Source organism: Danio rerio, chromosome 19, assembly GCF_052040795.2.
Source record: "Danio rerio strain M-AB ecotype USA chromosome 19, GRCz13ab, whole genome shotgun sequence".
In the NCBI taxonomy this organism is placed as follows: Eukaryota; Metazoa; Chordata; class Actinopteri; order Cypriniformes; family Danionidae; genus Danio; species Danio rerio.
In genome coordinates this window covers 558463-584473 of record NC_141039.2, presented here as the reverse complement: position 1 = coordinate 584473, position 26011 = coordinate 558463, and the positions used below count along the sequence as shown (strand labels likewise).

General features: G+C 36.8%; 1 protein-coding gene across 1 annotated transcript; it reads right to left on the bottom strand.

Moving 5' to 3' along the window:
• Window positions 1-574: 574 nt before the first annotated feature.
• sema6ca (sema domain, transmembrane domain (TM), and cytoplasmic domain, (semaphorin) 6Ca) lies at window positions 575-26011 on the bottom strand. Its single transcript, NM_212999.3, is given in 20 exon segments — window positions 575-831; window positions 860-1173; window positions 1175-2082; window positions 2776-2829; window positions 3081-3139; window positions 3254-3331; window positions 4517-4645; window positions 4740-4913; window positions 5122-5277; window positions 5875-6006; window positions 6376-6593; window positions 7085-7173; window positions 7703-7828; window positions 8232-8322; window positions 8483-8584; window positions 8904-8960; window positions 9437-9494; window positions 10135-10249; window positions 11143-11272; window positions 25912-26011. Coding segments are annotated over 18 exon segments (2697 nt in total). The 5' UTR covers window positions 25933-26011; the 3' UTR covers window positions 575-831; window positions 860-1173.

The following is a 26011-nucleotide window of genomic DNA, read 5'->3' as shown; positions in this document are numbered from 1 at the left end:
AAAAAAGTACTAGACGTCAATGGTTACCCGTTTCCAACATTCTTCAAAATATCTTCTTAAGTGTTAAAGGCTGATAATCACTTCAAAATAAGTAAACAGTGAGTAAGTGTTCATTTTTTTGGGTGAACTGTCCCTTTAAAATAAATCTAGTCGTGTTCACAGTGAAATGTTAAACACATCTGCAAATATATTAGTGGCATTACATATATTAATGTGCGTGTGGAGTTACTGCACTGAATTAAAACCAATCATATTCTCTTTTGTTATTAATAAAGCACTTAAAAATGTAAAAACTGCCCTTGGAAATCAATACTAGAGCCTAAACACACACGTACGCACGCACACACACTCTATGGATAACGTTGTTATTATTCTAAATTGTTTCATTAAAGTTTCTGAAAAACAAAAGAAGGCTTATCTTGGAGATGCAAAATTGTACCCACAATTCTAGATCCACCCATATTGAAAATCACTTTTATTTCTCTCATTTTATCTCCTTTATCCCCAGAAGTCTTTAAACTCCTCATTTATTATGAAGATGATCAAGTCAAACATTTTCTTGAGTGAATCAAAGTTTAACAAATGCAAGAAACCAGATTTATTGACAAAAATAACCCTCCACCACTGCATAATCATTCAGTGTGCACCATAATAACATCCCATCTCTTATATTTACACTATATACACACTATATTTACACACTGCAGTCATCAATGTGCTGGTATTCTGACCCCTGAGTGTGTGGGCTCAGTTGTGTGTCGTTTGTGTGTGTCATGTGAACACATGGTCAGTAGTTGTGTTTGTGTCATGTGATCGCGGGGTCAGTAGTTGTGTGTCGTGATCGCGGGGTTAGTAATTGCATGTGTGTGTTGTGTGACCAGTGTTGTCCCACAGGGTCAATAGTTGTGTGTGTATGCCATGTGACTGTGTGGTCAATAGTTGTGTGTGTAATGTGAGCGTGAGGTCAGTATTTTTGTGTGTGTGTGTGTGTGTGTGTGTGTGTGTGTGTGTGTGTGTTTGAGAGAGTCAGTAGTTGTGCGCGTCTTGTGACCGTGGAGTCAATAGTTGTGTATGTGTGTGCTGGTAGGTGATTGTGTGTGTGACGTGACTACGGGGTCAGTATTTGTGTATGTGTGTGTGTGTCAGTAGTTGTGTGTGTCATGTGACCGTGGGGTCAGTAGTTGTGTGTGTGGTTGTGTGTGCCAGCAGAGGGCAGTGTTTTAGCAGGTATGTTCAGTGGTTTGGGTGGTATCTGTGGTTTTAGCGATGCGGTGCGTCTGACGATAGCGCTGCGCTGGAGCTGTGGCGGCTCGCTGTAACTGTGCTGCCGCGTCAAACACGAGCCGCCGGCGACGAGCGGCCGCTGGATCTCGTAAATATTCCCCGTATTGGAGTTCATCTTGGGGTTGAAGGTGTGCTGGCGCGCGCTGGTGATCCCGTTACCCATTTTAATGAGGACGTGGCGCTGTGCGGAGGGCTGTTCGGGAATCTGCTGAAGCGTGGAGCATTCTGACGGCTCTTTCAGACAGCTGTAATACGACTTCGGTAATAAAGTCCGATTGTATGACTTTAATCCAGCAGGTGACATAAGGGAGGCATCAGAACGCTGACTGCTACTGCTTATATCATCACTGGGATTTTCTGAAAGCATTGGATGACTCTGATTGGTCGGAATGAGCTGGAGGGTGGAGTTGTGGGTGTGGCTTCTCTCCCATTGGCTGCTGATGGCTTTGATGTTTTTGATTGGCAGTTCTGGGGTGGAGTCGGGCGTGGGTGGCAGCTCTTCTGGAGGTTTAGCGGGCGAGTAGATGTGTGCGGATGGAGACTCGCTCTTTTTCTCTGGTTTGTTGTCCATCAGCAGGTTGATCTTAGCGAGGCTGCTGAGCGAGAGTGTGTGTGCATGTGTGTGTGCGAGTGTTGCTTCAGGCTCTGGCGTTGGCGGAGAGCTCTGTCTGCAGTAACACGACACCAGCAAACCTGACGCAATCGCCCCCAACACAAACGCTAGCAACACACACGCGCCCAGAAGAGTGAAGTGATAGCCGTCGCTCAGGCTGTCGGCGTCGGGAAGCTGCTTTACTCCTGCACACAAGTTCATAACAGTGCTGAACATAACTGAGTACAGCCCATTTTGAAAATTAATATGTTCCTCCATTTCTCAGTGAATATAGGCAGTGTATTTTGGTGCATTTACACAAAACAATTCAGAGTTTGTAAAGGTGAAGAAGGTAAATATTTCCAGTGTGGTTAATTCAGAATATTGAAATGAAAGTGAGATTGTTGGAACTATTGAGAGGTCGTCTAACTATTGATGTAATGTGATTGACTGTGGGATACAAGTGGATTGTGTCACACTGAGTAAGGCATTGTGCTGAAACGTCTGTGTTTTCTATCACCTAAGAATGTAAAATAAAAGCTATGCACAGTAATTATTTAATGAGTGTGAATCGTGACCTACTGAATACTGAAAGGCACTAAAATCAGATCATTACTCCATTATCTTATAATTAAATGACCTTTATTTAGGATCAATGTTTACTTTTTATTAACTCCTTGAGGCACTGTTTACCTGCCTGACAAATGAACACTGAAGGCCACGTCTCGTATACTGCGTTTATCAATAAGTCTATCAACAGTTCAGTGTAAATATACAGTCAGTATTAGTTCAGTTTCACTCATCCACACACACCGCAATAACTCTCCAGTAATGCTGATGATGATTGTGTGTGTGTGTGTGTGTGTGTGTGTGTGTGTGTGTGTGTGTGTGACACTGACCAGAGGCCGAATCCACAGCTGATTTGACATCACTTCCTGCTGATGACATCACATCTGATCACAGACAAAAACAACACACACACACACACACACACACACACACACACACACACACACACACACACACACACACACACACACACACACACACACACACACACACACACACACACACACACACACACACACACACACACACACACACACCAGGATTAATCAGATTCACATTCCAGATAGCAGCAGAATGTTTCCTTTTTTGCTGATATTTAATGATATAATGTTTTTAGTAACTTTAGTTCACTTACCAGTGCATGTGTCAAATAAATGCGTTTGTTCACCATCAATGTCCTGTTCAAATCCCGCCCTGCACATGCACACACACACAGAAAGAGAGACAGGCAGATCAGTTGCATCAAATTTGACTTGTTCAATAACTGATCAGGTTTATTAGTGCAGCAGGAAGTGATGTCACTCTTACTTGAACCCCGGGGCCATGTCAGCACAGCGTCCCGTCCGCAGCCAGATGCAGTATGGGTCATGTGTGTAGAGGCAGCGTCTGTGGAGGAACACACTCAGTAAGGAGTCTGAAGACTTTCTGTTGACATCTGGCTGCACTGTAATAAACCTATGCTGTTAATGAATCAAGTAGAGTTCTGACGAATCAATCCAACAACGAAAAGAAAATAGTAAAAATCCCTAAATTCATAAGAAGAGTTACTGAATATAAATTACGAGCTGAACATTTATTTATTTTATATATCACTCTACATGATGGTGAAAGAAATGTATTACTACTGTAGAGTAGAACTTGCTTCTTCAATAATAATAATACCCTAATAAAAAAAAAATAATAATAATAATATAATAATAATAAAATTAATAATAATAATAAATGATAATAATAAATTATTATTAATAATAATAATAATAATAAATCATAAAACAATAATAATAATATACAAATAATAATAATAATAATAATAATAAATGATAATAATAAAATTAATAATAATAATAATAATAATAATAAATCATAAAATAATAATAATATACAAATAATAATAAATAATAATAATATTAATAAATGATAATAATAAAATTAATGATAATAATAGTAATAATAAGGCGACAGAGTGGCTCAGTGGTGTCGCACTGTGGCCTCACAGCAAGAAGGTCGCTGGTTTGAGTCCTGACTGGGTCAGTGTGTGTGTGTGTGTGTGTGTGTGAGAGTTGGTGGCCCCTGATGAATAAAGGGATTAAGTCGAAGGAAATTGAATGAATAAACAATATAAATAATAATAAAGATGAATAATAATACTTATAAAGACTTTATAAGTACACTCTAATATTTCTGCGATGCTTTCATTTGAACTAAAACCCTTTGATGTGCAGCACTGTGTGCCAAAATTAAACTTACTTTTTTCATTAGTTTAGATTTTAGAAGGAGAATGACACTCTTGATGTTCATCCCTTAATTTGATAACCAGCATTCATCATGACAAAATCTGGTAAAAAGATTTCTTTAAAAAAAACAAATGCACAGACATTTCCTGATATAAAATGTCAATAAATTATTAACCTGTTAGAGTTTTATGAATTCAGATGACCAGATCTGCATTATCATTCTTATAATTTAAACCATCAAAATTCAATCAAAAATTGATGATGGGAAAGCAGATGATGGGAAAGGTTGCTCCAGCTGCTGTGTGTGCAGTGTGTATCGTGTGCAGTGCGGTCTGACCTCCTGCAGGTGGCGTGCTGAGCGCAGCGGCTGAGAGGAACTCTGATCACACAGCTGGAGAAGGCCACAAACAGAGCGTGATGCTCCTTATCCAGCTCCAGACCCAACACTGCACGCTCACCAACACACCTGAGCAAACACACACGCGCACACACACACACACATCAGTGCACTGAGAAAAACACACACGAGCTAAAGGTGTGTGTTGGTTAAGAACACTTACCGTGTGGGATTAAACACGTCGATGTCCTCCAGCAGCTGGGATGTGTGTGAGCTGTTGGTGTGTGTGTTGGTCAGGATCTTCAGCACGCGTCCGTCTTCAGAGCCCAGAAACACTACGGTGCGGTTCTTATGAGGCCCAGCAGCAGTGTCCACCACAATCTGAGTCAGCTTATACCTGCACAACACACACACACACACACACACACACACACACACATACATGGGATGCTTCTGATGTGTGTGTGTTCCTGCTGGTGGTGTTCGTCACCAGTTGGCTGTGTGTGCATGTGTGCGCTCATGTCTGCACACCTGCTGGCGGTGTTGGTGATCAGTAGTTGGCTACGTGTGTGCGTGTGTGTGTGTGTGTGTGTGTGTGTGAGCACCTGCTGGCGGTGTTGGTGATCAGCGGTTGGCTGTTGACTGACGGCACGCTCTCCTCCATCAGCGGGTGTGTTTTGATGAACGACAGCACAGAGTCTGGAAACTGAACAGAAGAGGAATAGGAGGAGGCAGAACCCTCACCTGCACACGAACCTGGACTGAACACACACACAAAGATGAAAAAAAAGTGTTTATTTATTATGATTTGATTTAATAATTAAAAATAGTTACATGATTTTACAAATGTCTGATGTAATTGTATTTTTATTTGATGGCATTCACTTGTTTTCAATGCTTTTATTTAATGATAATAATTCAGACCCAGACACACTCACACAGAAAAACAGCAACACTTTTAACTCCAAAACCCCCAAAAAAAGAAACATTAAAATTCTTAATATTTATATCAACGTTTCCTATAAAAAAAGATGTTTATTTATTTAGTTCAGAAGTGTGTGTAGATGCAATATATGAACAGCCTCTAAAATAAATCTCTTTCAGTCATTTGGACTGCCACTGAGTTTATGTAAGTATATTTCTATCAGGAAACCATCAAATGCAACATTTCTGCATTTCTTCTCTTAACAAAGCAGTTCTGGAAATTACAATAATTTAGCACCAATTTTACAGTCATTATCCTGACAGGTTTCATGAAGTTCTTAGCTTTTTGTAGTGATAATAAATGTAGAAATAAGAGGGGTTGTCTTCACAAACTTGTGAGTGAGTGAGAGAGATTGTGTGTGTGTGTGTCTCACCGTGGTTTGGGCACCTGTTCCTCCGGTACTGCCGTCCACATGGAGTCACTGTTCTTCTGCTCTTTAAACCTCCCGTTAAACACTCGCTCAATGTCATCCAGATAGAAACCGCAAACAGCGGATCCGGGAATACTGGAAAAACACACACAGAAATAGGAAATATACAATGTGTGTGGTCCTGATACTCATCACATTGTGGCTCAAATGTCCCCACAAGTATAGTAATACCAGTACAGCAGGGTTGAGGAGAGAAGAGATTATACAGTTGGGCCTGTACAGTAAAAACATCATTACAGACCAAACAACAACAAACACAACATTAACCTGAGAGAAAAACAAGCCCAAGCAATGTCCTCACTGAGATCAGAAAACAAACGTGTGAGAGAGAGTGTGTGAGGTGCATGTATGCAGTGATTGTGTGTGTACCTGTTGTTTATTTTTATTTGTGTGTGTGATGATTGTGTGCATCTTTTGATCTGGTGTGTGTGTGTGTGTGTGTACCTGTTGGTCTGTGTGGTGAACACTCCGACTACAGCGGGTCTCTGGTTGATCTGCAGCACATTGGTCAGAGACTGAAGCACATCGAAGTAGAAGAAAGTGTCTCCAGGAACGGAGCAGTTCAGCCGAGCCTTCAGAAATGATGTCCAGTGTCGGTCCAACACTCGCGTGGAGCCGCCGTTATCATTCTTACACACTCGCGCCACACGAGAATACACAACCTGCGCCATGAGCAGCAGAAACAGACAATAGCTGATTAATAAAACACAGAGAGAGAGAGAGAGAGAGAGAGAGAGCTTCAGTCTGGAGCACTGTATTAAACACTACTGAGGAAAACATGTTCGCGCTTCTCATACTTTATAATCTAAACACAGAATACAGAAAACTACTTCTGAAAGACTCTATAAAGGGCGGTCATCTGCTTTTGGAAATAAACGCTTCATTTCTACAGCTCTTTTTCTAGTGTAGATGGTCAAAGCAGCTTAACAGAGATGAAGGAAAGCCATAGAAGACCATAATCAAATATGTTGAATTCTGGAATATTCCAGCTAGTCATGTATAATGATAATCATAATGTAATGAAAACATTAATATATAGTTTCACTAATGTTACTAGTAGAGTGTTTGTTTGTAACGTTTAGACAACATTGGGAGAATGTTGTGGGAACGTTCCCTCATTCTCTGAGTTTACTTCTAGCTGGAGCTGATTTACCTTCCCAGCAGCAGTGTGCTCCACAGCAATCTCACTGAAGAAGAAATACACATAGTTCCCGTATTCGACAGCGTGCAGGAAATGAGGCTCTGCAGAAACAAAACAACACAATTGACCAACAATACAAACAGTTGAGCATTTCTCACAGCAGAGTGTCTCTCTGCTAAAAGCACACATGATCTGCGCAGACACGAGCTGTGTTTCCAGGCAAAGAGGGAATAACTGGAACAGCACATAAAGCATCAGTGACTGAAGCAGCGTTTCCCTCCAGTGAGACACAAAAGAGAAGTAAAATGAGAAGCTCCTGCTGAGAGAAGCGGAGTCTGCTGCACTGTTGGGATTTGCCACTGTGGTGTTTGTTCTCCTCTAATAAACGAGTTGCGCCTCAGAAGATGAAGATGAAATGCAATGAATGCGGTGGCTTTTGGAGGTGTGAGACACTCTTTGGGAGTGCAGACAGATGCATACACTATTGTATATAAATATTTAAAATGTAAGCACATCTTGGCAATTCCTTTAAGCATTATTTTCATGCAATAATCCAAAAGGCGCTTAGAAATTAGGCTGATAGAAACAGATCTAGTGATTATAATGAAGGTAAATCAGGGTAAGCTGCACCTCTGAGCCATTTGGAGTCGTATTTGACAGTGCGCAGAACAGGTCGGCCCTCTCCTCCTAAACTCCTGTAGATCACAGCGTCACTCGCCTGGAAGTCCGTCACTGTGGCTGAATAGAAATGACCACCTGAAGTATAGAAGAGAGGGAAATGTAAAACACTTAAATGAAGAAGCACTTCACTGTCTGTCTACCTGCCAATCAATCAATCAATCAATCAATCAGTCAGTCACTGGCATATAAGAACGAAAAAGGAAACTTATTCAGTATGACTATTTAATAATAATAATAATAATAATATACTTTATTATATACTTTTAATAATGTAGTCATGTTGTCTTTCTCTATTTAAATTCAAAACAAAAATAACAAAGCAATACATAATGTAATCTAATTGTAAAATACATTTCATTAAATCTATTTTAACATTGTTATTTGGTGAGAGTGTTAATAAAATATCCCCCTGGAAGACAAATTTAGTCTTATTTTGCAGGTGTATATATTTTCACATCCGTCTCTGTGTGTGTTTCACCTGCAAACACTCCTACATTGGACTGTCGAGACTCAAATGGACATCTTGCCTGACCCAAGAGCTCCTGTCCGACCTGCTCCAGTGAACTCAACTGAACACAACAAGCACAACAGCATATCAACACACACACAAATACTCACACACGCATACACAGCACATACTCACACTCTCATACACAAACACACACACTTAAACTCAAATAAACACACTCTCTCTCTCTCCACATGAGGGCGCTGGCGTGGTTTACTCACTCTGTAGTTGCGGCAGGCAGGATTCAGCGCGTTTGTTCCACAGGCAAACAGAGTCTCGTCATTACGAGGAACAAGAACCTTGATATAATTGTAACATTCATCCTGAAAACACACAGAAATAAAGCCTTTTCCTATCACTTGCTCCAAACCTGATCCTGTTAGAGCAGAGCTTATGCTCATTTTCTTTATCAGATATAAACATGATCCTCGATGATGTGCTTTGCTGTTATGCACACTCTTTCATATGTATGCACACCTTAGCATTACAATTAAGCACTTTTTAAGCAATTTTCATCAAAGTAGGTGGACTGAAGCACAGTGAGTGATGTGTGCTGAACAGTGGACTCTTTCCAGCAGCACATCTTTAGTGCAGCTGTGTCTCCTCATCTGATCTCAGATCTGCTGTGATGGAGATTCTTACACTGTTTCTTCCTCTGACGGTGCACTTGGACACGTCTGTGGATCTCCACGTCAGGATCTGCAGACACACACTAACATGAGTGCTCAGGAATGACGCTCACAGGGCACTTTATACAGCGTTATAATCTTTATAGCTTGATCTGTTTTTATTTCCCTCTGCTCAGTTTTTATATAGAACTTTCACAAATCAATTGCAATGAACATCCACTAATGTGTAGCTTAAAATAATAATAAATAAATAATTGTTCAATTAAATTTCATTAAGAAAGAATTTTCTAAGAAAATTTAAAAACAAATCATTTAACATCATTAAAACATCTAAAAAAATAATTAAACGTTTAATAAAAAGTGTTTTTTTGGATTAAATTAGTTTAATTTAATTAAGCAAATTATTTGTACTTTTTCCTCATGTTGTGCTATTTATATTTCATTTTTTTTTATTAATGGTGTAATTAAATTGTGTGTGTGTGTGTGTGTGTTTAAGTGTCTGTGTGTGAGAGTATGAGTGAGTGTGTGTGTGTGAGTGTATTTTACCTGCTGTGGAATAATTTCATCTACTGCCGTTGTGAGATTTACAACAAACACATGGTCTCTAAACCGGAGAAAAACAAACAATAAGAACAAAACGAACAAAAAAAGTCAAAATAATTTAAAATTCCCACATTAATCAATTCATTCATTCATTTCTTTTCGGCTTAGTCCCTTTATTAATCTGGGGTCACCACAGCGGAATGAACCGCCAACTAATCCAGCATATGTTTTACACAGTGGAAGTGGATGCCCTTCTAGCTGCAACCCATCACTAGGAAACATCCACACACACTCATTCAAACACACACACACAAACACACACTACGGCCAATTTAGCCTACCCAGTTCCCCTATAGCGCATGTGTTTGGACTTGTGAGGGAAACCGGAGCACCCGGAGGAAACCCACAGCAAAACGGGCAGAACATGCAAACTCCACACAGAAATGCCAACTGACCCAGCTGGGACTCAAACCAGCGACTTTGTTGCTGTGAGGTGAACATGCTACCCACTGCGCCACCGTGCCGCCTATTTCCACATTTATTCTCACTTAAATCACACATACGACACCACACATTGAAGACTAGCATGATACTCTTCAATGTTAGACTGGTCCAGCTCGATGTGGTGTGTTGCACAGACATGTATATCTTCATAATCTGAAACACACTCCTGTAGGTGTGTGAGCTGAGTGAATGCAGACCTGGCGGCGATGTACAGCATGTGCTGGATCCTCATCATGCGCTGATAGTCCAGACCCAGACGCTCCGTCTCATTGCTGGACACCAGACCCTGAAAACTGGGGTACAGGTACGAGTCTGCAGAGAAACACACAAACGCCTCCGTCTATCAGTCTTTCACAGCTCTGACTTTCATTTCGTCTGCTAGTTAGATCTGAGCTGAACTATCTGCTGCTGCTTTCAGGCAATAGATGTGACATTTAAACTCACACTGGGAGTAGTTTACACTGAATAAAGCACATAATCTGTGCCTGAGGAGATCTGTGTCATTGTAGTTTATGCGGTTATTATGATGCAGCAGTGGTAGAAAAAGTACATGGTGTAATGCTAACATTAACATATGTTTAATTTCTGAATTAATGACACATTTAGACAATTAAAGTAAATGAAATTTACTGTAAATAATGTTTTAGGCCTGATGGGTTTGGAAATAGCGGAGTAAAATCTGTCTAATATGACATCAGTTTTATTAAAGCTCTGGTCGACAATAATATATTGTGATGGCTAATGGAAAATCCATTATGCCTGTGAATGTGAGTGCAGAAAAAGCGAATTATGAGCAAAGAAAACAAACATTAATTAAAACCCTTACAACAAAACAGCATTTTTAATCGCAGCGGTAGGGCTATAAGTCATACATTTATCACAATATATGTCATATATCAAGATATAGATCCATTTCTCCAGATTCAATAAATTAATTTTAACATATTAATTAATTAATTTAATATGTTTATACTGACCTCATTATTTATACACTGACTATTTATTTTTTACATATTAAAGTCTACAGACAGTAACGTACTTATTCAAATGTGATCATATATCTCTATTTGATTTCTTTATTTGTTTGATTACAAATGTAGAAATATAAAATAAATAATAATTAAACATAAATATTTCAATATAAAGTATATTGTACAGAGAATCTGTTGGAATGGAGGAGGGATCATGTCAGTCATGTGACTCACCGTCCAATCCCACCACACTAATTGGCTGCAGATCTCTAGGAAAAGGCGTGGCAGAAGTAATGAGTGGGAGGAGCCAGGCTAATAAGACCATCGCCATGATGACAGAGCAACACCATGTTCTTTCCGTCAACTGCAGGAGAAATCAAAGATACAGGCAAATGACATCACTGAGATTATATTTAATGTTCAACACAAAACGACAACAAACACTGGTCTATTAAGTGTAAAAATAAACATACAGCACTTTTTTGAGTGAAATAAATTGGAATATTACTTTTTAGCAACAATCTATATGCACAGGATTGATAATATTAATAAACAATAGTAAATAGGAAAAAAAGAAAATTAAAAATAAATTAATAAATGAATAACAAATTAAGAAATCAAAATAATAATAATAATAATTCAAAAGTAATTAACAAAGACTAAAATTGAAAAAATATATAATAAATAAAACAAATATAATTTACATATAAAATACAGCCCATAATTATTCAAAAAACAACATACAAAAAAAAAATCACACTAATTTTGTCTTAACCAGCAAGATAATAAAGGAATAACTTAACCAAAAACTAGGATAGCAATAATTTATTCATGCTAACGTTATTCTGAAATTGCAACAAAAGGGTGAGAATGAGCAAATGATGAGCCATTACTCTAATTAACACAAACATTATTAAATGTATAAATTCACTTATTGCCACTTAAGTTAAAGTAAAAAATTGTGAGAGAATCATAATAAAATTATACAGTAAATATTTTATTAATATTTATTCATAGTATACATTTAATTTACTTACAAAATATTTAATACTTTTCTCTACAATGTTGCTTTTTAGTCAAATAAAATATTGATAAATTTAAAAGAAGAATGAAATAATGCACTGCTGAATGTGCTGGTCAAAAGGTTAATCTAGATTATCTGACACTTGACCTAATGAACTGTGTGCATCACACTGCGAATGCACAACAGCGCAGAAACAACATTAAGAAAAAAGCCCAAATGTAAGCAGTCAGTCTCGAATCACGATGATCTAATAAACATGTAATAGCGTCTGTAAACATCAGGAGTGAACGTCAGCACGGAGTTGAACTCTGCGATCGGCTTGTTTTTGTTTGCATGTGTATACATCAGATTAAGGTCAGACACACATTAGTGTTTAAGGTCACAGTCGCCATCAGCTGCTGTATTTATCTACACTAATGGCTCCGACAATCCAGCAAGATTAAACACACTGTACTGTACCATACGTCACACTCAAGTAAACATCAATCCTCAAAAACTGTACATAAGGCCTGGATGATGTGACCTAGTATCAAAGCCTCATTTAATTGAACTGTACCTTGATATTGATTATTATATTCAATGTAATTATTTACTTTTTTCATTATGTTATCATTCATTCATTTTCCTTTCGGCTTAGTCACTTTATTTATCAGGGGTCGCCACAGCGGAATGAACCGCCAACTTATCCGGCAGCGGATGCACTTCCAGCTGCAACCCATCACTGGGAAACATCCATACACACTCATTCACAAACACACACACACACACACACACTACGGTCAGTTAGCATACCTATACCACATGTCTTTGGACTTGTGGAGGAAACCGGAGCTCCCGGAGGAAACGCGAACACAGGGAGAACATGCAAACTCCACACAGAAATGCCAACTGACCCAGGCTCGAACCAGCGACCTTCTTGCTGTGAGGTGAACGTGCAACCCACTGCGCCACCTTGTTACCTCCCATTGCTTTAGTACAGTGGTTCTCAAACTGTGGTACGTGTACCACTAGTGGTACGCAGGCTTCCTTCTAGTGGTACGCTGAGGAATCGCTGAATAATTAAAGTTAAAAAATGAACACACTTTTAACCCTTTGATGCGTACAATAACACGGATGTGATCAGTAAACTGATTTTAATAAATCAGCTAAACCTAAAGGCTAAACCTTTTATTTTATTTTCAATTTTCCAATGTTCTAATGCACAGGTGTCAAACTCAGTTCCTGGAGGGCCGCAGCTCTGCACAGTTTAGTTCCAACCCTGATTAAACACACCTGATCAAACTAAATGAGTCCTTCAGGCTTGTTTGAAACCTACAGGTAAGTGTGTTGGAGCAGGGTTGAAACTAAACTGTGCAGGGCTTCGGCCCTCCAGGAATTGAGTTTGACACCCCTGTTCTAATGTATTCTATCATTTGAAGCTACAATAATTTCCTCCCCATATTTGTAATTGTTGTTGGGGTGAATCCAGTATTTTTATGTCCCAATTATGACAGGTATAGTTTAATCACTTGCTTTTCTGACACACAAAACCTACTCTAACCTGCAGATCTGACTTGTATTTTAAACATATGATTTAGATTTACATATTTAAATTATAAGTTAATGTTTAGACTTTAAAGATATGCAAATTAGTCCAATATACATGCCACATATACTAAAAATGTATCAAAAAGAGTTTATATATGAATATGATGACATATAGCCTATATTTATGAGGTCCAAGGGACATTTCTAGGTTTTAACATGCAAACTCCACACAGAAACGCCAACTGAGCCGAGGTTCGAACCAGCGACCTTCTTGCTATGAGGCGACAGCACTACCTACTGCACCACTGCCTAATAATAGTAATTAATCTGCCTGGCTTTTGAACTGTAGAGTAGCTGCTTAATTAGGCATAAGCTACTGTATTTCAATACCGGTGGTGGTTTTTGGAAAGAAAAAAAAATTCTGAGGTGGTACTTGATAAAAAAAAAGTTGGGGAACCACTGCTTTAGTATATTGTTATTTTATAAAAGAGAATAGAAGAAGAGAATGATCGAAAGAAATATCAAGTCTTAATAACGCAATGTTTAACGTTGTGATGTTGCATCTCTAAATTCATCCATTATTGTAAAAACAAACACAATTAATATTGAAGAAATCTATGGATGAGGCAGTATCATGCATTATTAAAACTGATCCTCCATTCACTCTTAGGAAAATGACTGTTAGAAATCAAAGTATAAGATTATAAGATTGTGTGGACGGAGAGTAAAATAGTAAATGATCCGACCCGTGGCTAATCTGCTTTGTGTGTGTGTCAGTGGGAGACACTTTAGCTAATTAATGGCTAATCAGAGCTAATCATCCATTAGAGAGATGAAGAGTTGGGGGTTTAATCTGGCATTTATGTGCAGGATTATTCAATTAAAACGTTTTATATACTAGAAGCTAAAGCACTGCCTTCTCAATTCTCCTCTCAATATACTGCACTGAAGACCTGTAAATAATAGTGATGCTCATTAATGAAGCGATGATGTAGATTACTAGATGACAAAGCAGGAGTAATGTGAAAATAAACGACACAGACATTATTCATTTGTTATATTTGACTGTATTTTATAGCTGTTTGACTGTTGAAGATGTTTTCACTGCTAAAAACAAAATCACGACCACATCAACACAACCAAAAACACAAACCACAACCAGCAAGCATGACAGAAATGCCATAAACAAAGACAAGAGAGCAAGTCAGAGCAGCAGAGCACGACTTACCAACACAATGACATCTATTTTTCAGAAGCAATGATTTTTTTCATTATTCTAAGAGGCGGAGTTGCTCAAGTGAAAACTCCTTTATTAATATAGTTTTTTATAGTAATATATTAATAGCATATCTTTCAACCCTCTGTATTTCCAAGGATTCTCTCGTATTTTACAATTCTATCCCGCTATCATCCTGTGAATGTATTTTCCCGTTTTTCTCCTGTATTTTCAAACTTCTATAAAGGGTGGCAATAAAGAGCTGATCCTCCATATATGCAACCCATACTGCCAAATCACCAGGGGATGTCGCTTCCTTTCTTAAATGTGCATCTGTTCTGTGCTTTCATTTCATTTAGGCATGAAAACACGTTGAAATAAATATAAAAATGTATTCCTTTCCATTACAGGCACCGTTGCCCCTCCTATGCAATCATCAAAACAGTCACAAAGTTGTAAATAGCTTACTAAATGCATTCTGTACTCATGATTTGAAGCGGAGCGAAAGTCTGGGTTGTGAGTGCGTGTTTGAATGGTTTATACACAATTAATAATAATTAATAATAATAATATCTAATAATAATATCTAAAGATGTCGATGGCAGGGCCATATCCTTTATTTTCACATCCCAATGTTGACACATGTAATAGCAGTATTTAATAGTGTGCTAATATTGAGTTTAACCTCCTACAACAGATTTAAATGCATCTAAGCTCATTTTCTCTGAATATGCATTTTATATTAACATAATTTTTGCGATGATTTCGATTCGATTCATTTGAATCAATTCCGTCCATAAGGTCTGTAAGCCCTTCCCTCTCAATAAGCCAACTCTGCTCTGATTGGTCACTATGTTTTGATTGGCATTTCCATCACAGAAATGAAACGCCCATTTCAGGGCGTTTGTATATTGCATTTGACATTGAGGCCTTTATTGAGTTTGCATTAATAAAAATAAAGCAATCTAAAAAAAATAAGCAGCATAATGTTGAAGGTAATTTGTTCATATCCTCACACTGAGATGACATTGTGACTGTAAAAACACCTGTTGATTATTATTTTCAGTATTTTGAGATTCACATGCTTTTTCATTTATTATTTGCATTACTGGACTTTGATCTCTGCTCTGTAAATGATGTTTAATGATGAAAACTCAACTCTTTGGTTAAACAAATTGACATTTCTTGACATTTTAGTAGTTTGAAACAATATATTATATAGAAAATATTACGAGTAGAAATAAGTCTGTAATTTATTAAACTTACTGGCGGTTTATTACCAGGACTTTGTACTGTAATTTACAACCCAGATATCACTTCAAACTAGGGCTGGGCGATTTTGGCATAAACAATTAATGAATGATTAGTTCATTTTTTTGCCCTCATAGTTCACTGACAGGTTTTGTATAGTGAATATGCCCACATGCAAGTGAGAGATATTTGAATGGAGCATGCATTACTTGATTTTAAAATATTGAAGGAAACACACACTATCTATGATTATTTATTTAACATCAACGTTGAACAACTGAAATTAAAACACACCCTAAATGAAAAGTCACTTCTGTCTTAAGAAAATTTTAATAAATAACTTCCACTTTTGAAAACAAAATAAACTATTTTAAATGTTTTTCATATTAAAAGTAGAAAATACGCATCATCTCTTCTAAATAAAATAACTCTTTATGATGATTTCTTAAATATGCCATCAAGGCCTCTTTGCTCCAATCACAATCAATGTAGTGCAAAGCAACACAATAGTAACAGGCAGAGCAGGGTCTCGTGACTCCACACACGGCACAGTTAGTCATAGAAAAAAAAATAGACCTGGAAAATTGAGATCAATTATTGATTCTGAATGTCGATTTTGATTACTTTTCGATTAATCGCCCAGCCCTACTTCAGCTTATAAAATAAGTCACTTTTCCCAACTTTTCAAGATCAAATCTTGCTAAAGGAATGATCAAGATCCCACAATGCAATTCAAAAGTATAAATAAATGGAGAAAAAAAAAAACAAGAAATCGCAGAGTATGGGAAACTGCAAATATACAGATTTATTAATGTTTTTGTAGTAATAGAAATTGGATTGGGTAGAAAAAAAAACTCATCTATAAAACTATTTTATAGGCAGCAAGGTGGCGCAGTGGTTGGCATTGTGGGCCTCACAGCAAGAATGTCTCTGGTTTGAGTTCTGACTGGGTCAGTTGGTGTTTCTGTGTGGAGTTTGCATGTTCTCCCCGTGTGCTCCGGTTTATCCCACAGTCCAAACACATGCGCTATAGGGGAATTGATCATCTAAATTGGCCGCAATGTTTGAGTGTGTATGAGTGTTTCCTAGTACTGGGTTGCAGCTGAAAGGGCAACCGCTGTTTAAAACATATGCTGGAATAGTTGGTGGTTCATTCTGCTGTGGGGACCACAGATGAATAAAGAGACTAAGCCAAAGGAAAATGAATGAATGAACTATTTTATATGGATTTTTGTGATTTCTTTAAGTTACAATTCTAAACCCTCACATGCTAAAACTGCTAAATGCTCTAGCTTCATGAAGAAGCTCAGACTGCGGCTGTGATTTCTCTGTCTGATTTCTCGTTCTTAATGCCAACATTTGTGTCATGCTGGATGGGAAAGTTTGATGAATGACGGTCTCTGAGTTCCTCTACAGATGCTCAGTTGGATGCGTTTCAGCTCCTCTGGCGTTAGGTGTAAATTTTGCGTTTGCGTGACCCAATGCCAAACTTCTGTTTCAGGTCACTGAGCGGTCGAAGACGAAAGTCTCGCTGTTTCTGATATTTTTCTGTATTTTTTCAGCAGACCATAAACACAATAAAGCTCCTCTAAAGCACGAAGCTGATAAGAAGCATTATAGGGACTGCAGTCTTGAGGGTAGTCAAATAAAGCTTACGTGAGGAGTATTATCTGTGCATTTGCATTTATGCATTTTGCTGCTAAGTACACATTTGATGCATTCTAGCATTTTCTGGGAACATGACGTCAAGCATCTCTCATTTTCATCAAGTCAATTACTTGAACACAGAGACAAAACATAACATCATTCATTTTATTTCAGCTTAGTCTTTATTCATCAGGAACTGCCACAGCGGAATAAACAGCCCACTTATCCAGCATATGTTTTACGCCACGAATGCCCTTCCAGCTGCAACCTGTCACTGGGAAACACCCATACACATTTACTCATTCACACACACACTCATTCACTACAGCCAGTGCAGTTGATCAGTTCCCCTATAGCGCATGTGTTTGGACTGTGGGGGAAACCGGAGCACCCGGAGGAAACCCACGCCAACACGGGGAGAACATGCAAACTCCACACAGAAACACCTGCTGACCCAACAAAACACAACATCTAATTTTTCATTTTTAAATACAAACAACAGCTTGCTTTTTGCTTTAGTTGTTTTGTTTGTGTGTTACGGTTGTAATTTTAATTAATGTAGATTTTGTACAGGATTTTGGGTGGCTCTGGATTTATGCAAAAAAGATTAATGTGAATAACAGGAGATGGAAACGCACTTGCAGAATAAACTGACGTAATACTAATGATATAATTGATCAATTTGATAATACATGTACAACAACAAAAATTACAAATGCCACCAAAGCCAAAATGACTTATTTACATTAAGTCAAAGTATTTGCATTAAGTCAAGATCAATTAAAACAATTAATAAGCAAAATTACAAAAATCGCATTAAATACAATTAAATGCTTTAGCAAAAAGATGAGTTAGGGATTTCTTAAAACAATCCAAGGAAACAGCTTTTCTTAGAAATGTGGATAATTTAGGCACATTTAGAAAAAGCCTAAACTCCTATGGTTTTTAATTTACTGCTCAATTAACAGTGCAAACATCCTCCAGCAAGTGTCAAACATTACACCCACGTGACCAATCAGCTCTCGCTATTATGCGTCTCTTGTTTACTATTGATTACTAGGTTCAATACTACAGACAGCTGCTCTAACAAACTGACAGAAATGCAGCGTTTTTGAAGATTTGCATGTTTTTGAAACCCAGCTAGTGTTGTAACAGAGCAGATTCTGAATGATCAGTGCACAGAGCACACATGAATGCTAACACAATGTGAAGATAAAAGCTTTTCACACTTCAACAAGTTAATTTTAAACCCTAGCTCAGCAAAATATGAGGTTATCGTCACTTGACAAGTACAGGTATGAAATTACCCAACACAATTATGATTGCATTTCAACCAAACTCATTCAAACATTAAGTGAACTAATCTTTTAAGATGGTTATGTTTGAATGAGTTTGGTTGAAATGCAATCATGGATCTGCAATCATGGTTCTCTTCAACCTATTTACTTGTGTTAATGTGTGTAAACATATTTATTCAGTTTCTATACTGATTTCAGTAATACTGCACACATGTTTAGATGATTTGTGTACAATACAAATAGTACTGCAACTTTTCTGTTTTTCCTGGATGTTTTAAGTGAGATACTGTAGCTTAATAAATTAAAACCTTAAATAAGATTAAAGTAAGTTATAAAAGCTCAAATAAATTGGGAGCATTTTACTATTATTTTACATGTTAACATCTTTTTAAACAATCCCACTGTCAAATGAAACACTTTCGATTGATTTTTTTATTAGATTTTTACAGAAAAAGCAAAAAATAAATGAATATAAAATTCTGTCTGAGCCTGCAGATAATTTAGCTTTAGTTAGAAACTGAAGAAATAAAGTTTGCCAGAACAGTAGCTGCAAATGTTAGAATGCAGCAAAATGTAAGCCATAATGGTCATGCGCATTAGTGAAGTGTGTGTTTAGCAAAACAACAGAGAAGTAGCACAATTAAACTGAAAGGCGTGTTCTATTAAGGCTGCACAATATATCAGAAAATTAGTGTTATAAGGATAATAGTATGTACAATATCAATATCACAGAGAACTCCAACAGATTCAATTAATTGTATGTCCCAAGCATTTGTGTGCTGCATTCATACGTTTGGTTATCTAAATCTGACCAGAACAGATGAGGCCTTTACTATCTCCATCCGATCCTGTTGTGAAAAATCACAACAGCCCAAAGGAATCAGAGTTTTCACTGTGGTATTCACTCCTTTGTGGCATTTTAAATCAAAATGTTTATTTTTTTTATTTAATTAGCTCAGACAAATATCTTTAGCCTATTTATTTTTGTATATTTGTAACATTTTAATCTATTTTGTTTAATAGCTGATAAAACAGCATTTCGCGACTTAGTTACAGCTGAATGCAAAATGAGTCAATTTTCACAGTATTTGCGATTAAATTTTCTCTTCTGGAGAAAGTCTTATTTATCTATGGCTGGATGAAGACCAGTTTTTTTAATTGGGAAAAATATAAAAGACTGACTGATAATTGTGACTTCAGATGTATATCAGAAGAAATATCGTTATCGCAACACTTAACAGACGAGTCTTCGCTGAGGCCATCTTCCAGCCTCCACCGCGGTGACTGAAGCTCTGCACAAGACTTTTGGCCAGCGGAGAAATTAAAATGGTCGTGCCCAACTGAGTCTGGTTCTCTCAAGGTTTTTTTTTCTTCACTCCCATCAGGTAAAGTTTTTTTTCCCTCTCCGCTGTCGCCACTGCCTCGCATGGTTCAGGATTGGTAGAGCTACGCATCGATGAATTTGCTCTTCAGTGTTTGAACTCTCAGTAATGATTAAATCACACCGAACTGAGCTAAACTGAACTGAACTGAACTTAAACACTAAAACCTGAACCACACTGTTCCAGTTACTATGACCATTTATGTGAAGCTGCTTTGACACAATCTACATTGTAAAAGCGCTATACAAATAAAGCTGAATTGAATTGAATATTGCATATTATCGTGCAGTCCTATTCTGTGTGAACAGCCCCTTATTCTGCACAGAAGACCGAATCGTTTCCCTGTATCTGTGCGTGCATTCGTAATGTTTCTCCATCTGACGGCTCTCACGCTCTCAGTAAAAATACTCGCCACCTTTGACATAAAGCAGCCGTTCACTTTCCGTCCAGGGCCAGAACTGTCTCTCTCATTTCCTTCACCTTCAACTCGCACTGGCACTCTTTCAGACACTAAAATATGCAGTGAATGACCATAAGCTCAGTCATGTTCTTGCTGTCGCTACACTTCAACTGTTGTTCTGTGTAAACATGCTAGCTGTACCATAAGAGGCCGCTGACACAAAACGTGTTTTTGCATTCCACTGCACTTTTCCTTCAGCGTTTCAGTCCATGTAAACACACACTAGATGGATGTCTTTGACCACTGAACTTGGGTCATGCATACTCACGCACGACACTGAACTCTAAAAATGTGCCTCTTAAAGGGACAGTTTACCTAATAATGATATTTTCCTCACACAAGTGGTTTAAAACATTTATCTACTACTGTTGAACACAAAATAGTATTCTGATAAATGTTGAAAACTTGAGCCATTGACATTCATAGCAGAAACAAAGAAATACTAATCAAACTACTATAAATCAGTGCCTGCAGCTTTTCAACATATTTCAACGTACAGTTGAAGACTAAGGGCTCTATTTTAACAATCTAGGTGCAAAGTCCAAATCCACTTTTGGAGGTTCTTAAAGAACCAGCCTCCTCCATTCAGCCTCTTTACTTTACTTTTACTCTTTACTCCTTTACTTTAATGGAGTAAGGAAACAGTGTTGTACACACCCCACTGAAGACATCCATTAGCCTACATATTTATGTTCGCAATTTTATTTGTTAAGTAGGAATATTTGCTTCAAAACTATTTTTTAAATTCAGTACTAATTTTCAGCAAAAGAATAAATGAACAATAATAATTAAGTGTGGTCAAACAACAGAGTAATGTCCAAACACACGTCCTGCTCTTATGCCCCATATGGTGATGCAGACATCTTCAAAAGCCCACAGGTGGACAAATCTACACTCGTTATTATCAAAACAAATATAACTATGCACATAATATATAATACTGAAACAAATTGCCAAGAATAAACTGAAAAAACCTTTAATTGTTTTTATCTGTAAAGATATTTGTGTATTGCTGTACATCCTGTGTGTATAAAGCGATGTGTTAGCGTTTGGACCTGCATAGGAAAATGACTAATGTGCCCTGCACTGGACTTTAGAGCAGCTTTTAGTTGGTCAGTGGCGCGGTCTATTTCAGTTCCTCAAAATAGCAACGCTCCCACAATTCACCTTAACACACCTCTATTTTAGACCGGCACACACATGAGTCCACAAAGTGGCACAAACAGATTTTTTATTTAAACAACGCGGCACAAAACCTGAAAAATTAGTTGCGTTGGTCTGAAAATAGCAACAAACCAGGCCATAATGTATGGGTGTATATGGTCTATAGTGTGTGTATGATAGGGCGCTAAATTATTCTATTTCAAATATTTACCAAATGCTGTTTAAAAGAGTATTAATAGAAGTTTAATTCATTATTTTTAATTAATAGAATTTTTTTTCAGTTTTTCCTATTAGATTTTTCCTCTGGAGAAACTTTTACTTAGGCTGGAATTTTGAAAAATTCAATGTAAAAACTTCTAAAGTCAATATTTTTAGCCCGCTTAAATTTTTATTTTTCTAAATCGGCAACAGAACAAACCACTAATGCCCAATTAACATAATTAACCTAGTTAAGCCTTTAAAGCTGAATACTAGTATCTTGCAAAATAACTAGTCAAATATTACATACTGTAATCATGACAAAGACAAAAGAAATCAGTTATAATAAATTAGTTAATAAAACTAGTATGTCACAAATATGTCGATCTCTCCATTATACAGCACAAATATTTAGAGAAGGGCTAATAATTCAACTGTGTTCAACAGAAGAAAGAAACTCAAACAGGTTTGGAATAAATGGAGGATGAGTAAATAATCATGACAGAATTCTTATTTTTGGGTGAACAATCATTTTAAGATTATGAAAAAAATTATTCATATTAAAACTGCCTCCATTTCCCATTCCACTGGCCTGCATCTCGCATTCTTACATGTAAAACAGTGTCCCACACAGAACTTTGCAGTTTAGCATGCAGCTTTTTATGCACAAGGCAGCCTTAACGCAGCTGAAACAATCCAGTCTTTAAAGAAAAAGTACAAAGTAAACTTTTGTCATATTGCATTATTATGTTTTGCATTATCAAATTGCAGAAACACAATCTGTATGATGAATATGGTTTGAAAATTAATAAACGACTCCTGTTTATTTTCCTTTTTTTTTAGTAGTAAAATCAAACTAACATTCCTCAAAACATATTCTGTGTTTGGCTGAAGAAATAATGTCATAAGAGAATAGAACAAATCATGTGGAGTCAATAACAGCAGATTTTTCCTTTCTGGGAAAACTATCCCTCTTAGGGCTAGGGTTAGCTGTGGTCAGGGTTAGTTAGGGTTGGGGATAATCTATAACGCCTTGATAAGAAGCATTTGTACGCCAGATTTCTCCCTCCTGACCTTCACGATGAAGAATTCAGGGGGAGTTTCTGTCCGACCCCGTCAGCTCTGTCTCTCTCTCCCTCTCTCTGTGTGCGCGATCAGAGAAACTCAACAGAAACTCTATAAGAGCTCCAGGAATGCTGAAGTGGGTAGAGGGAGAGAAAATTCTGAATTGTTAAACCAATCCTAAAATGTAGATTGTTAAGTATAAAATCAAGCTAAAAGTAAATGTATTGTTGATTTCTGTGTGTATTTTCTTCTTCACTACTACCTTGTCATTTGTTTTTTTATGTTCTGTTCAATAATAACATCACAAATGCTTTGGTAATACATGTAACATTTGCAATGCTTATAAGGCAAGTTGGAATTACAGAGAGAGTATTTGTGTTGTACTTTATTTTGTTATATTTTAATTATATATTTTTCTCTTCATGAGTATTTTTTTCTTTCTTCTTTGTGTATGCATTTATTCATTCATTTTTTTTCATTTTCTTGTCGGCTTAGTCCCTTTATTAATCTGGGGTCGCCACAGCGGAATGAGCTGCCAACTTATCCAGCAAGTTTTTACGCAGCGCATGCCTTTCCAGCCGCAACCCATCTCTGGGAAACATCCACACACACATTCACACACACCTTGGATTTTCTTTGTGTATGCATTTATCAAAATTAATTGTCTGTATTTTTTTCAGCATGTATATGTATTAATCACAATAATGAATTTATTTATTGTTTATGTAATCTGCAATGCATTAGCAATCCATGCCAATAAATCTCTTTTGAAATGAATTGAGAAAGAAAGAAAGCAACATACGACGAGGAAGAAAACAGAAGGGCAAAACAAACACCTTGAACACACATAATAGTTTTAATAACTAATTTCATGATGACAGTGCATAATATTTTACTAGTTATTTTGATAGATACTCGTATTCAGTTTAAAGTGCAATTTAAGACTTAACTAGGTTAATTAGGCAAGTCATTGGACAACAGTGGTTTGTTCTATTAGTGGTTGTTTCTGTAAAGTTCGTAGCCAATAGAAAATATATTTTTTTAAGGGGCTAATTATATCAAGACTTTCTCCAGAGAAAAAGAAAATAGCAAATACTGTAAAACATTTACTTGCTCTATTATATGTATAGTTGAAGTCAGAATTATTAGCCCCCCTGAATTATTATTAGTACTGTTTACTTTCCCCAATTTTTGTTTAACGGATAGAAGATTTTATCCAAAACATTTTTAAAAATAATAGTTTAATAACTCATCCCTAATAACTGATTTATTTTATCTTTGCCATGATGGCAATAAATAATATAAGACTATTTATTTATTTTTTGGCAGGGACAGTGTACATTAATTAGCATTTCTAAGATATTAGAAATACTAGATATTCTTCAAGACACAAGTTCAGCTTAAAATGACATTTAAAGGTTTAACTAGGTTAATTAGGTTAACTAGGCAGGTTAGGCAAGTTATTGTACAACAGTGGTTTTTAGATAATTTCAACCTTAAAATGGTTGTTAAAAAAATGTAAAACATTTTTATTCTGGCTGAAACAAAACAAATAAGACTTCCTCCTGAAGAAAAAAATATTATCAGACATACTGTGAACATTTCCTTGCTCTGTTATTTGAGAAATATTTTTAAAAAGGAAAAAAAAAAACTAAAGGGGGTGAATAATTATCACTTCAACTGTTTATTAAAAAATAGCAATGTTTGTAATGGAATAAAACTTTGATAATATTTTTTCCACCAATGTGTTTACATTTTGAACACAGTTGTTGTGTGTTCAAGTGTAACTTTAAATTTCACAAACATTCTCACTTTTATATTAATAGAAAATAAATATGTAAAACCAGTAATATAAATGGTAAAAAAATAATGTTATTTTCAAAACGGACATTTTTTCCCATGCACTTATTGAGAAAATACTTAACAGATACAATGGTTTTACCCACATGAAAATATACTTAAAGGAAAATGTTTTTTACTATACTATAGTAAAGTACTTGAATTAATCTGAAGTATTAATTGTATAGTTGCTAATGATAACACAACAACTATACTATAGTAATATAAACAAACGAATACTGTAGTTTTCAACAACCATAGGGTATGTTATGCTACAATACACACCAGTTTACTGCAGTAAAACTAAAGCATAACGTTACTTAAGTATTAAATAGTTTACAGTTCACTATAGTTAATTATATTATACTATATATAAGAGTATATATTGGTGTGTTTAATTACGTTGTAACAAAACAATACGCTTTTGAATAGCGCTATATTACAAACCACTGATTTTTTTTTTTAACAAACTGGAAGTTCTGAAGCCAGTCTGTCATAGTAATAATTCATAACTCGTCTTATTTCTGTAATTTTCTGTACGTTACTCACTCTTTTAGGCGGTCTTCTGCTAATTTGACGACTGTTTTGGCTGTTTTCTGAGGGCAGATGGTCAGACATGAGCTTTAAAGCACAAATCCCCTCAGAGAGTAAAGGATTACCACATTTACCCTCCGACATCTTCAGTTTCTTCCTTAAATAAGGTTTGACAGCTCTGAGAAGTCGCTTATATCGTGCTTCTGTCAGAAGTTTGTGTCAAACTGAAGACTGAAAAGTTTCTGTTATTTGACGGTTTAACGGCCGCGCTTTTAAACACTTTTAAAACTCTCGTGGCGCGATTAATAACACGCGCGTTCACGTGCGCCCTGCGCTTGTTTTAAACCCAAATACGGTAAACTAACCTCAAACTTATAACAAACAACACACAAACTCACCCGTTTGGCTTCGAACACCATCTTATTCCATATTTCCCGTGTTTTCTTTAAATCTGAGCGTCAGAAGAGCAGAGCTGTACATTCAGTCATCTGCAGAGGA